The 14126-nt window shown below is 37.6% G+C and overlaps 1 protein-coding gene across 1 annotated transcript; it reads left to right on the forward strand.

Moving 5' to 3' along the window:
* Nucleotides 1–394: 394 nt before the first annotated feature.
* Nucleotides 395–13368, forward strand: YIPF5 (Yip1 domain family member 5). The gene is made up of 6 exons (XM_046667835.1): nt 395–525; nt 1076–1195; nt 8250–8422; nt 9263–9408; nt 10827–11008; nt 12383–13368. The coding sequence occupies exons 2-6, from the start codon at nt 1086–1088 to the stop codon at nt 12543–12545; spliced, it is 774 nt and encodes a 257-aa protein (XP_046523791.1). The 5' UTR covers nt 395–525; nt 1076–1085; the 3' UTR covers nt 12546–13368.
* Nucleotides 13369–14126: the final 758 nt, after the last annotated feature.

Here is a 14126-nt window from a genome sequence, read left to right on the forward strand (position 1 = left end):
CCTATAAAAGGAGAGTAATACAGTAACTATCTCATTAGGCTGTCAGGAGTAAACAATACACATAAACTCCTTAGCACAGTGCCTGAATCATAGTAAATGCAGAGAGCCCGAGGCTATGTAGTTTGCGGACAATGGATGGACTCAGTCGGTTTCATTCCAGCGCTTACACGGTTTCCTCCAGAACCTCGGTCTACTAACGAAATCTCCCTTCTCTTAACCAGTAAACACCTGCGGCGCCTGCGCCTTTCTGCCTCCGCAGCTAACAGGCTGCCGAGTTTTCCCTCTTCTCATTGGCCCGCCTCGAGACTAGTTGGTCGATACTGCGCATGCTCCATTCCAGATCAAGTCTCCCCCGCCTACCGCGGGGTCTCAAAATCTGTCACCGCGCCTGCGCGAGCCGCCGTGCCCCGGAAGCAGTTCTTTGGCCCTGTGACACGTAGCAACGGGTCCAGTTCAGGGTCTAAAACTGAATTTGGGGGTTATTTGGGGCTGCTGGAGCTACTGCCGCCACCGCCTCCGCGTTTGGTGAGTGTCCCAGGCCCGTGGCACACCGTTCGGCTTTTCGCCACACCTATGCGGCGCGGTTCGTTGTGCAGCGCCGCGCCGCGCCCGCGTCCCTTCGCTCAGACCCCCGCTCCCTTTCAGGCCCTGCTGTGTCGCGGCCCCTGCACCTCAGGCGCGGCCTTCCAGGAGTCTGCACTTTCCTGGCACGCCCGGGCCTTACTTTGCAAGGAGGCAGTCGCGTTGCCTGTTGTAAAGCCCTGTCCCGTGATGAGGAATCATCCTTGTAGTTGTTGGTGTCTTAGACCCCCGTGGAACCACTCCTCTCACGACCCTGCCCCTAACCCAAGGCTTAGGAGCTTCTTGAAATGGGGGCGTCTTTCCGGGCCTTCACTTAGCGACTAGACATTTCTTCAGCACCCCCCTCCCCCGATCCACCCTTCAGCGCTGCTCCCCAAAATTCCGGAAGAAATATTTGCCGCCTTCTGGGAGTATTTGCTTAAGGAAAGTATCGGGAACAAATTCAGTAAGATCTTGGGCGTCAGTACTATTTGCCGTTTCTCTTCTGTTGCAGATCGTTTGCAATGTCAGGCTTTGATAACTTAAACACGGATTTCTACCAGACAAGTTACAGCATCGATGACCAGTCACAGCAGTCCTATGATTATGGAGGAAGTGGAGGACCCTATAGCAAGTAACTTTTCAACTTTGGCAATTTGTTTAGTCGGGATTGCAGTGGCAGCATGTACCCAGCATGTTTGGTTCTGCCTGAACGTGTGAACGTGTCCCTTATCAGGATTTTTCATCATCTTCCTTCCTCTGGAGAGATCTGTGATACCGGATGGGTTTGAAGGGATTGCCCTATTTAGCGTTGGTATCTTCTGCAAAATCTTTAGGTGTGCTGTGGGCGGAAAAGGAGATCGTTGAAGAACTGTTTCCTAGTAAGAGTATTTCTACATCATTTAAGATATGTAGCAGAGCTTCAGGTACCCAGAAGATAGGCTACGTAGTCCACGGGACCAGTTAAAAATTAAAGTCTTTTGACAGCTTGTTTAGTAGTTAAATCAGTCCAGCTTTCAGACTTTGTCGACACTAACTGGAATTGCTTAGTGACGCTATTTAGCAGTGTCATGCCTTTTTATGAATCATGAGGTCACTTTCACATAGCAATTGGTAATCAATTTTATTACTTCTCTTACCACAGCTTTATGGTCGGTGCACACAAGTTTCCAGTTGCAGATTGAAGAGTGGGACTCAAAACCTTTCAACCCTAAACTGTTTAAAAAAACAGAGGAAAACTGATAAGACTGATCTTTTTATAGTCCCTGGTGTTTGTGACAAAAATACATGAACTGAAGGCTTTCTGCCAATCTCCTCTAAGACATCACATCCTTAGTTTCGTAGGACCTTAAAGATAATCTTATCAGCTTCCCATTCAGTAAAGGAGTTTCCTTTATCAGGGTTGCTTACCCGTTTTTAGATGATCCAGGTCCCCATTGAGAACCTTAGAAAAACTGTGGGCTCATTTGTGAGAAATATATGCATGCACTCAAACACGCACGTAAATGTGCATATAACTTCGATCGGTTCATGTGTCATCTGATGTTCATCTGTGGACCCTGAATTAAAAACCTCATGAAAGACTATCATAGGATGACGGCAAGGGAAGGCTGGGTATCCAGTCAGTCTGAGAGAAATGTGTAATACTAGAATGTGTTTGAATTAATTAATCTGAATGAAAGCACCCAAGGATTTTAAAAATCAAATTCAGCCCCACGGTATGGTCTGTCTTGGATAGGCTATACTTTTTACAACTTACAGACCCCTTGAATATGCTTAATTTGACGTATTGTAAGGTTTTTTTCTCCCTAAAACTTAATACACTGAACAATGGGAGTGAGCATGTAAAAAATACTGTGAATCACTTTTTCCTTTCCGTTAAATTCTCAATTACATACCATTGAGGATTTATTTCTTTTGGTCAGTTAATTGGGCAGAATTGGAAGAATCATGTTGAGAATTTCCCATTCATGTATTTACCTAAATAAGTATTGTTTTGTGATCGTTCTGTGTATGAGAGGGCAAATGAATGTAAGATGGGCCCGAGAGCAGCTATGGGGCTTTGGAAAACCTCTCTCTGTGTGTGGGCCTATTTTTAACCAAATGGTATTGATGTTTGGACCCAGCACTCTTCCATTTAGATTGCAACCTCCTAGGTTTATCTGTCTCTGCCTTTCTTTCCTATCCTGTCCGTGTTTGCATCACTTAAAGGTGTAACTTATCCTTTCATTTCACTTACCATCATCTTATTTCAGTTTTCCACAGAGTAGTTGTTTAGATATTCTGTTGCTAACTCTTCTCACAGGTCCACTCCAACCAAATCATGTACTTTACGAGTAAGCATTGCTTCAGTACTCGTGAAGAACTTTTATTCCAAGTGCTTATATAACCCTTACTGCCAGTTAATGAATGTGAGTTTATAGATGATGCTTAGGAAAACAAGATGCCTAATGTGTTAGTAGTAATAAATTTGGGCCTCTGAGCTTTATGAAACAATTGGACTCTTCTACTTCTATATGTACCTTCAATTAGAGCTGAAGCCTAATGACATTTTAAATGTCCATCTCTGTTTGTCAAATAATATTGTTTGTTTTGCTAACTTGGTAACAAAGATCAGTTGATAACTTTCAGCACACTGTTGATGAAAATCTAGATTCCAATAGCATTTATCTTGGATTGTCTTCAAGTTTGACTTATTATTAGCCTGTCATTCTGTATTTGCCCTATGAAGTCAGCTGTAACATTTTGCATAGGTTCCTCTATAGGTATTTTCCAAGTATCATTCCTACATTCATATGACAAAAAAAGTATAAGGCCCTCTCATCTTAATCTGTTCAGTTTTATGAATGTCATATTGGATAGGTCCCACATTGTATTCTAGATATGCCTATAAAATATATAGTAATACCAATTATATATTTTTTAAAGTATTGAAGGCTAGTATTTTTTTCATTTTTGTCTTAACTGGTAATACCTTTATGGACTGTCTGAGGATTTTCCTGAACTTAAGTAGCCAACCCCATCTGTTAAGAGGCTTTGTCTTTGTTGTTGGTTCCGAGTGCTTCTGAGAGTATTGGTTTACTGTTTGCTGCTTTTCCTGATGTAAAAGTGTTGATTTAGTCTATAATGTTCATGTCTACCATGTTACATTTTAGTTTAAAGCCAGCAGGAGTGAGTCAGGAATTTTCCTGACCAGGTCCTGCCAGAGAAGGAAAATGGTAAAATTCCATAGTATTACCTTTCTCACCTTTTATTTTGAAGAAAGAACGCTAGTGCCACTTTTGAAGCTATCATTTGCTTGCAGTATTTCTCTTACGTGAAACTTACCTGTCTCTATATAAAGCACTGTATCAGTGGTTTTAAAGTGTGGACTGCAGACCCCAGAGGGCCCTTGAGACCTTTCAGGGAGTCTTTAAGTTCAAAACTATTTTCATAACAATACAAAGATATTATATACCTTTTTAGGTGTGTTGACATTTGCACTGTTGCACAAGCAATACTTAGTACTGCCGGTACCCAAATATGAATCCAGACAGTGGCATCAAATTGTTATAGTAGTCATTGTGTTCTTCATCACCACACACTTGTGGGGAAGAGGGGAGAACCTGTTTCATTTAAGGATGCCCTTGATGAAACAGTAAGAATTATTGTTTTATTAAATTCTGACCCTCGAGCATGTACATTTTTAAACTAATTTGTGTGACAACATGGGAAACAGGCATAAAGCACTTCTACCTCATGCTGAAGTACATTGATATCTCTAGGAAAAGCAGCTGTGCAATTTGGGTTGCAAGCTGAACCAGCTGCTCTTTCATGGAAACCATTTTTATTGGAAAGAACAACTGACAAACTATGGTTATTCAGACTTTCTCAAAAAGGAATAAAGTGAGCCTGTTACTTCAAGGAAAGCAATTGGCAGTATGTGTGGCCAGTGATGAAACTGGAATTTTCAGGCAAATGAAAATTTCAGAAAACTTGTATCCATCACTGTGAATTTGTCAGTCTCTCAGTATTTAGCCATTTTTCTGATGAGATCAGTGATGTTACTACAAATGTGACCTTTAAAATATTTATATTTTATATTTTCATATTAAACGTATCAGTATTTGGAAGATCTGCACAACTCATGCCAGTATTTTCTAAGTGGCCAGTGCATGATGTTACAAAATCATACATGAGTAAAGAATGGATCCATTCAAAGTGCAAGACAGATCAATGTATTGTAATGTAACAGAGTATAAAAAATTCATCAGTGTTTTTAATTTCTGCATTTCAATTTAAGTTCAAAAAACTACCACTTTTCTTTGAATTTTTATGTAGTGTCATAAAGACTATTCATGATAATTTGAAAAGATTATTGAAATACTCTGTTTTTCAATTGCATGTCTGCAACACTAGATTTTCGACTAAAAACAATATATCACAACAGATTGACTGCAGAAGCAGATATAAGGATTTTTAATTATCTTCCGTTAAACCAGACATAAATAAGATTTTTCAAAAATATAATACAGTGCCATTTTTCTCACTAATTTTTGAAATAATTTTTTTGTAAAAAATGTTTATGCTAACATGTAATAGATTTATTGTTACTTTAAATGAATTAATATTTTAAACATTTCTCAGTTTTAATTTCTAATATGATAATTATTGATAGATATAACCTACATAAACAAAAAATCTTTGGGTTTCTCAATAATAAATTTTAAGAGTATAAAGGGGTCCTTAGACCAAAGAGTTTGACACCCACTGGTTTATACTATTCTTGTTTTTCTGTTGCATACACTTCTAGTTATGTTCTTTCTCTCTCTTTCTTTGTGTTCCTGTGTGTGTATGAGAGAGAGAAAATAAAATACAGTCTGTTTATACAGATTGTAAAAACCTCCATCTGGAGCTTTTCTAGCTATTTCATAAACTGAAAGGTGGATTAATGATACATCCTAACAGAGATCAACACAATAGCATATTGTACTAAATCAGAAAATGTGAATTCTTGTCCTAGTTCAACCAGCTAGCCCTGTGGGCTGTGTGTGTATGTGTGTAAGTAAATAGAAATCAACCTATTTGCATACCAAAATACTGGGGAAATGCATATACAGAAAAAAATAGTATAACTGTCTCTGTAAGGTAGGATTTTGGGGTGATTTTTCTTAGAATTATTAAGAGTTGGCCACTGGGGTCAAAAAGTCTAGTTTTGAATCTTGGCACCACTATGGACAAATCATTTTAACCCAAATATCAGTTTCCACATTTTTATGATGGAAAGGATGGTAAAATCAACCTCATAGAGTTATAGTGAGGATAATATGAGATAATTCACGTTAAACACTTATAACAGTGCATCACACAGTACCATTCAAAAAGGTTATTTATGTTTTTGGAAATTTTCAGTACTTAGTATATACCTATAACATACAGCATATTTAGAATTAATTTCAATAAATAATAAATGTTGTACAACATTTTTAAAGCTACAAAGGTACAAGAGTTTATAGTGTATAAATTGTCTTCTGTTTCCCATTTCCAGATCCCTTTACCTTCATAATTATATATACAGATATATATAATACACACACATATACATAGATGTAGATGTATAGATAAAGATATATTCTAAAAAGCACAGTCATGATGGGTGCGTATGGTATACACTATTCTGAACATTGGCTTTTTTCTTCTTCACTGCATATTTCTTTTTTTTGTTGTTGGGCGGGGGGCAGATTATCCCTGAGCTAACTACTGCCAGTCCTCCTCTTTTTGCTGAGGAAGCCTGGCCCTGAGCTAACATCGTGCCCATCTTCCTCTACTTTATATGTGGGACGCCTACCACAGCATGGCGTGCCAAGTGGTGCCATGTCCGCACCCGGCATCGAACTGGCGAACCCTGGGCCGCCGAGAAGCAGAACATGGGAACTTAACCACTGCGCCACTGTGCCAGCCCCTGAATATTTCTTGATTATCATTCCTTATCAGTAGACATAAAACTGCCTCATTCCTTTTAACAAGTGCATAGTAATCTGTGCCCATATCACAATATATTTACTGATAGCTATTTATATTGTTTTGTTTTCTATCTTTTGATGTTAAAATAATGCTGTAATGAATTCTATATTATTATATAGCAAAAAAATAAATTAATTGAAAAATTAGATTTAACTTTAAAATCTCAAGTAATATCATTAGATTTTTATATTTATCAAAAGGGAGCTATAAAATTTTAAAATGTAATTAGACTAAAGGTTATCTAAGGCTTCTCAGATCTCATTTTTTGAAATATTTTACTTTTAAAATAATTATTTTATTTTTAGGGCCAGCCCAGTGGTATGGTGGTTAAGATTACGCACTCTGCTTCAGTGGCCTGAGGTTCACGGGTTCAGATCCCGGGCACAGACCTACACAGCACTCGTCAAGCCATGTTGTGGCGACATCCCACATACAAAAAATAGAGGAAGATAATACAAATAATAGAGGAGGATACAAATAATTGGAAGATGTTAGCTCAGGGGCAATCTTTTTCCAGCAAAAAGAGCTGGCAACAGATCTTAGCTCAGGGACAATCTTCCTCACCAAAAAAAATAAATAAAAATAAAATAATTATTTTTGCTCTGTATTTCTTACTATGTAATTACATTAGTCCCACTGATAGATAGTCATATTTTTCCAGAATCTGATGAGACAGGTCTTTAAAGATACTGCTTCAGTATCCTTTGTTCCCTGTTGTTATCATCACTAAAATAGCCTTGGTAAGTGTTCTCCTTCTAAAATGCAGGATTTGCTGTAGCACATATCAAATGAGACGATAGATGTACAACTCCTGCGAAAAATTAAAAGCTCTATTTAAATGCAAGGTGTACTAATAATGTTTTGTTGTATTCAGACAGCTTTCACAAAGGACAAGCTTGATTCTTCCACTCTGTGGGTTGAAATTGATGGTGGTTCTTAAGGAGATTTACCCACTTGCAAAAAAACATACTACAAAGAATAAAGAAGAATGATTTAACGTTCAATGGAGATCCAAATTACAATGGAAAATTACATAATGTGTAGTACAAAGTCTGTCATTCTAAGTTTTCATTCATAGTCTTAGGCATAAATTTTATTTCACAGCTATCTTTATGTTATATATACTCACTAAGGGGTAAATATAGACAATATTCTTAAGTTTTAATTTGTTGATCCCCTGATGTTTAAAAGTTTAATAGTTTGTAAAATGCTTAAGTGCTGAATAAGTGAGTGTTGGCATCATCAGGAAGATTCTCTATAAAAAATAGACAACTTTTGGGGCTGGCCCTGTGGCCGAGTGGTTAAGTTTGCGCGCTCCGCTGCAGGCGGCCCAGTGTTTCGTTGGTTCGAATCCTGGGCGCGGACATGGCACTGCTCATCAAACCACGCTGAGGCAGCGTCCCACATGCTACAACTAGAAGGACCCAGAACGAAGAATATACAACTATGTACTGGGGGGCTTTGGGGAGAAAAAGGAAAAAATAAAAAAAATCTTAAAAAAAAAAAAATAGACAACTTTTCATTGTAGATAATCAGCTTGATCTTAGTAATCATTTCAGCTACCATATATAAAAACTGGCAGAGTAGATATCCTAGGAATTGCGTGACTGAGATTCCCTAGCTGCCCATTTCAGCTGTTGGTGGATTGAAATACTTCTGAGAAACCAACTTCCTTTGATTTATAGACAGTATGCTGGCTATGACTACTCGCAGCAAGGCCGATTTGTCCCTCCAGACATGATGCAGCCACAGCAGCCATACACCGGGCAGATTTTCCATCCAACTCAGACGTACACTCCAACCACATCTCAGCCATTCTATGGAAACAACTTTGAGGATGAGCCACCTTTATTAGAAGGTAGGATTGGTCGTAACACTTTATGGTACTTTGTAATATCCAGCTGGTCAGTGAAAATAAATCTTAATTTGGAGAAGTTCTCCTTTCCTCTAAAAGAATAATGTTGTAGAGAGAAGTTTTCTACTAAGTGACCCATTTTGAACACAGTATAAATGAAACCACATTGAGCCCGAGGGGACCATATTTTTAATAAATCTTTGTAAAGGAATAATAAAGTATGTCAATATGTATGCATCTATTTTTACTTCAGATTACTGATTAAATTCTATCAGTGGAAGGAATGAAAGGCAATAGCATGCTATTGCTTATTCTACCTGGAAATAAGCTGGCAGGACTGGTAACATTGCTGAAAAGTATGGTGGTTTTCAAATTGTATTCCAAAACCCATAAAGCAGTAGCTCTGAACATTTTTTTGGATCAGATACCCTTTGAAAGTCTAATGAAAACTGGATACTCTCCTCAGAAAAATGCACACATATACATAGAGACATGGTTTTGTATGTAATTTCATGGAGCCTCCAGGTATTCCTGAAGCCCAGGGAAAGAACGCTTTACTATGAACCCTTTCCATATGTTCTTTGCTCTGCTGTCATAGCTGAGAATGTCTATTTCATCGTATCCATACCCTTTTCCAACACCAAACCAGAAATTGGATATTTGTTGAATAAGCACCCCAGTCAGTGAAGACTGATATTGAGGACTCATCAAAATAATGTCGTCTGGTAGTGCTAGGTCCTCTTGATGCTGGATGTCTCATTTTGTCTTCTGATCCAGCATAGATTCTGGTAAATTAAAGATGTCACAAATCCTAATTGACTTCCTTAATTTCTTTTCCTTTAGAATTAGGTATCAATTTTGACCACATCTGGCAAAAAACACTAACAGTGTTACATCCATTAAAAGTAGCAGATGGCAGCATCATGAATGAGACTGATTTGGCAGGACCAATGGTGTTTTGCCTTGCCTTTGGAGCCACCTTGTTACTGGTAAGGTTTTAGTTTCAATTCTCAGTATGAGATTAAAGAACAATCTTTAAATATTCCCCCAAGAGCCATTTTTGAGATTCTGCTTATATGTCAAGTGTTTGGTGTGTTTTGAATAGTAGTGAGTTGCTTGAATTTATGAAAAGTTGTAAAGATAATTGTTAGTATTTGTTTTCTTTTATCCTGTTGCTGAATTAGAAGAGATAAATGATGTAATGCATAGAAGATGGGATTTTTAGTCAGAAAAACTGGGCATGAACTCAGTGCTCCTACTCTGTCCCTGAGCAAGTCATTTAATCCTTCAGCTCCCTCCGATAGATAAGCCTGTGCTGCCCACCTAACAAGGTTTTTTTGGAGATTAAGCAAGACGGGTGATGTGAGAACACTCTGAAAAGTTTAAAGCACTGTACACAGAGGAGGTTTTATTCCTACCGCATGAGTGAATTCAGCAATAAACTCAGCTGAGGTTTTTCGAACTTCTGCACTCTCAATCAAGTGTTTTGAAATAAATATTAACATAATCTGCAGAGGCATTCTCAAGATGGAGTTTTGTATGTCAAAAGTCTTACAACCGGAAACTTTTTGAAGGCTTCTCTGTGGACTGATTTTAGTGATAGTGTGACCTGAATACAACATTTGTGCACATATCTTGATGAGAGTACTGTAACTCCAATTTAGCTAGTCATAAGTCCTCAGACTGTTCAGTGATGTCTTTTACAAAAGCAGAAGGACTGCTTTTGTCAAAGGACTGTATAACTCAACTAACACTTTGCAAAAATAATGAAAGAAAAAAATATCTTCCATTATATTCCTCTTGCCTCATTGTTAATCAGTTTTCTTTTCTCCTCCCCTCCCTACAGAACTCTGGCTTCCTGTTTATCTGGCTTCCTTTCTCCTAGCTCCTCTACCACCCATATAATGTGAATGATGAAATTATTTCTGCTGTTAAAAAGATTATGGCTACATCTGCCAATGAGAATAAATTGCTTCAGGCAATTTTGGTGGAATTAGCTGGTTTCTCAAGTGATATTAGCTATTATCCAAACATTCTGAATGATTTTCCTTCTTGTCTCAAGTTTATTTGCTTAAAATCAGTCAGATTTCTTTTTAGAAAGCTACTATTTTAGTTGATTGTAGCATGATTTCATATCTTTATTTGTTCAATTCTATGCCAAGTGCACATGCTAACTGGAAAATAGGAAATGAAATATCTATGTATTGGGAGGTGGATACTTGAAACTTAAGAAAGATGTAAAAGCCAGTCTGCTCAGTGTTTTACTTCTCTGCGTAAAGAATAGATACCTGTGTAGATTTTGATGCTCACAAATTGAATATCTTCTACATGTACCATTTTAGGTGAAATAAGGCCAAAAGTAACTTATTTTTTCCCCTTTAACCTATAATCTTTTCTTTACCCATAGGCTGGCAAAATCCAGTTTGGCTATGTATATGGGATCAGTGCAATTGGATGTCTAGGAATGTTTTGTTTATTAAACTTAATGAGTATGACAGGTGTTTCATTTGGTTGTGTGGCAAGTGTCCTTGGATATTGTCTTCTTCCCATGATCCTACTCTCCAGCTTTGCAGTGATATTTTCTTTGCAGTAAGTACTGATCTTCATTTTGGGTTGACTGACAATTCTCTGTATTGGGTTTTACCTCTCCATCAGTTTGAGATAAATCACTGATTCAGCAAGCACATTGGATTGTGCCTCTTGTGAGTGAGGACTGTGCTGCTTGCTTTTCAATGATGAGCAGTGGAACTGAGAATAAATTTAGAAACTTTTTATACCATCTCAACTTTTACATACGATAAAGAATTTCCTAGTTTTGTGTTTAGTTACCAGTGTCAGTGAATGAATTGAACAATGGTGATTGTTAATATAAATATTGCATGCAAAAGGTCAAGTTGTTAAAATTATACTTACCTACTCTGGTATTTTTTTAGACTATATCTGATTTCTTAAAGACGTGGAGCATATGTTAAGGAAATGGGTAGTAAACCCATACTCTATTTGGCAACTTTTTAACTGAAAATGAAACATATTCTTTTTATGGCAAGAGGCTGTTACGAGCTTACCATGTTCTCAGATGTATTTTAAGCAACTTTAAATCTAATTTTTCAAATAATATTTTAGATAAGATTAAAAAGAAAGATGTAAATTAGTGCTGATAAAATAATATTTTAGGTAAGGTTAAAAAGAAAGATGTAGGATTACTGATGTAATCCTTGTGGCTAGTGTGCAGATGCTCTCAACATTTCAAGCTCCTCCTTGTGGCTAGTGCTGGACACAAGCAGTAATAGGGCTTTGTTATACCTCGTAAGTTAAAATGGAGGTTTAGGAGAAGAGCGCCTATCAACTAATTGATGCTAGAGATTTGGCAAGATGATGGCTTCATAGTGTTCCTGCTCTGGATAAAAATGCTTCATATTTTCAGTGTAGAAACTGCTTCATTCTTTTCATTTGTTGAGATTAATATATTTATATTTGAATTTTATGGAAGGTATTTTCTATTAAAACAGTGTTTTCCCTCCAGGGGCAGTTTTGTTCCCAGGGACATTTGGCAACGTCTGGAGACAGTTGTGCTTTTTGCAACTGTAGGGGACACGAGTGCTACTGGTATCTTATGGGTAGAGGCCAGGGATGCTGCTGAACATCCTAACAATGCACAGAAGAGCCCCCACGACAAAAGTACATCCAGCCCAATGTCAGTGGTGCCAAGGCTGAGAAACCCTATGCTAACAGGAGCAAAATGTAGTTATAAATGAGCTTTTTATCACATGAAATAATTCAGCATCCTTGAATTCACTGAGAGAGACATTTTAGCATTTGGAAAAAATCTTGATTATTTCTGCAGATGACTACATGTGGCTTTAAAATGCTTTTCTTTAGAATTGGTTATTGTAGTATTCTTACCTAACTAAGCTCATCTACTGCCTTATTTGCCCTCCCCTTGTTTTTTCTTGTCCGTTACAGAGGCATGGTAGGAATCATTCTCACTGCTGGAATCATTGGATGGTGTAGCTTTTCTGCTTCCAAAATTTTTATTTCTGCATTAGCCATGGAAGGACAGCAACTTCTAGTAGCATATCCTTGTGCTTTGCTATACGGAGTCTTTGCCCTAATTTCTGTTTTTTGAACTGAATTTATCTGGGATGTGGACATCGTTGGGCAAAATACACAAAAAGGACTCTGAACTCTTAAATTGGACCAAGAAACTGCTACAGTGCAACTCTCATGCAGATCCAATGTTCGACTGTTGGAGCAGTGGAAGTAAACGTGTATCTGTTGTTCATTTTTATGGAACTTTTGAATACTCTCTTGGATTTACCTGCAATATGACTAGCTTTAAGTGTTTGTGCTTATACAAATAAGAAGTGCTATTTCTTTCCTGTTCCTGCAGCCTTTGGAAAACAACTTTTCTCCATGCAAATTACATTAGGGTGTTTTTGATAGATTTTTGTCAACTGTGGAAAACTAATCACAGAGCTGATAATCTTTCTTAAAAACAACCCACTCATAGTGAAGAAGACACAAGACGTACTACAGAAATACTTTTTCAAGGAATTAGGAAAGAAAAATTCCCTGTATTCTCGAGGCAGATGTGCTTGAAGCAAAAAAGTGAGCCCAACCTAGAGTTTTATGAGTTTGCACTTCAAAAATTTGACATTCCGTAAATTATCTCGTGAAATTTTTGCTAAAATTCGTCGATTCAAGAAGTTCCCAGTCTACCTTATTGTAGACGTGAAATGTGAACATCTGTTTAGATATTAGCATTAACTAAACCATAGTGACCGAGGTAGGCCACATTAATGTTCATAGTTGGGTCTCCATGTTTCCCAGGCAAAAAGAAAATCACTAACCTTTTTTTGAGAAAAATATTTAAAATGTCACAATTTCAATATTGCAGTTATCAATGTAAAGTGCATTTGCTGCTTATTAATTAAAATTTTCCCAATTCATTTAAACTGTGTTGTTGAGTTTACTTTTGCTAAAGCACTGTTCTCGGTGTCCCATTTTCTTTCTTTCTTTTTTTTCTTTTTTTGAGGAAGATTAGCCCTGAGCTAACATCTGCCATCAATCCTCCTCTTTTTGCTGAGGAAGACTGACCCTGAGCTAACATCTGCGCCCATCTTCCTCCACTTTATATGTGGAACACCTGCCACAGCATGGCTTGACAAGCAGTGCATAGGTCTGCACCCGGGATCCGAAGCGGCAAACCCCAGGCCATTGAAGCGGAACGTGCACATTTAACTGCTGTGCCACCTGGCCAGCCCCCTCAGTGTCCCCTTTTTTTTTAACTAGGATCTGATTTTGCCTTGTATCCCAATTTATTTTAAGCTTTAAGAATAGAAGTCATCTAGTATAGAATCAGGAAAACAGAGATTAAACAAGCAATTTATTTTGAGTTACAACATTATTTCTTTGTATTAAGTTTATTGGGTTTATATTGTCATGCTCTCTTGCCAAAGAAACTGTAAGAAAATACTGTATCTTTTATATTGATCATTGGCTTTTTCTGGAGAAATGGCCGATGATTCTGGACAAAGCTCACGTTTATGAGAAAGATGCCATATGGGGAAGAAAATGTTGCCTTTTTGTAAAAACAAAACTTTCAGACTAAATAAAAAGAAATGCCAAGCTGACACATTAATGGCTCCTTTTTAGAGCTAGTTTTCAATCATAAAGGGAGATTAAGATAAAACATATTTCTTATAAG

The sequence above is a fragment of the Equus quagga genome, chromosome 7, assembly GCF_021613505.1.
Source record: "Equus quagga isolate Etosha38 chromosome 7, UCLA_HA_Equagga_1.0, whole genome shotgun sequence".
Lineage (NCBI taxonomy): Eukaryota > Metazoa > Chordata > Mammalia > Perissodactyla > Equidae > Equus > Equus quagga.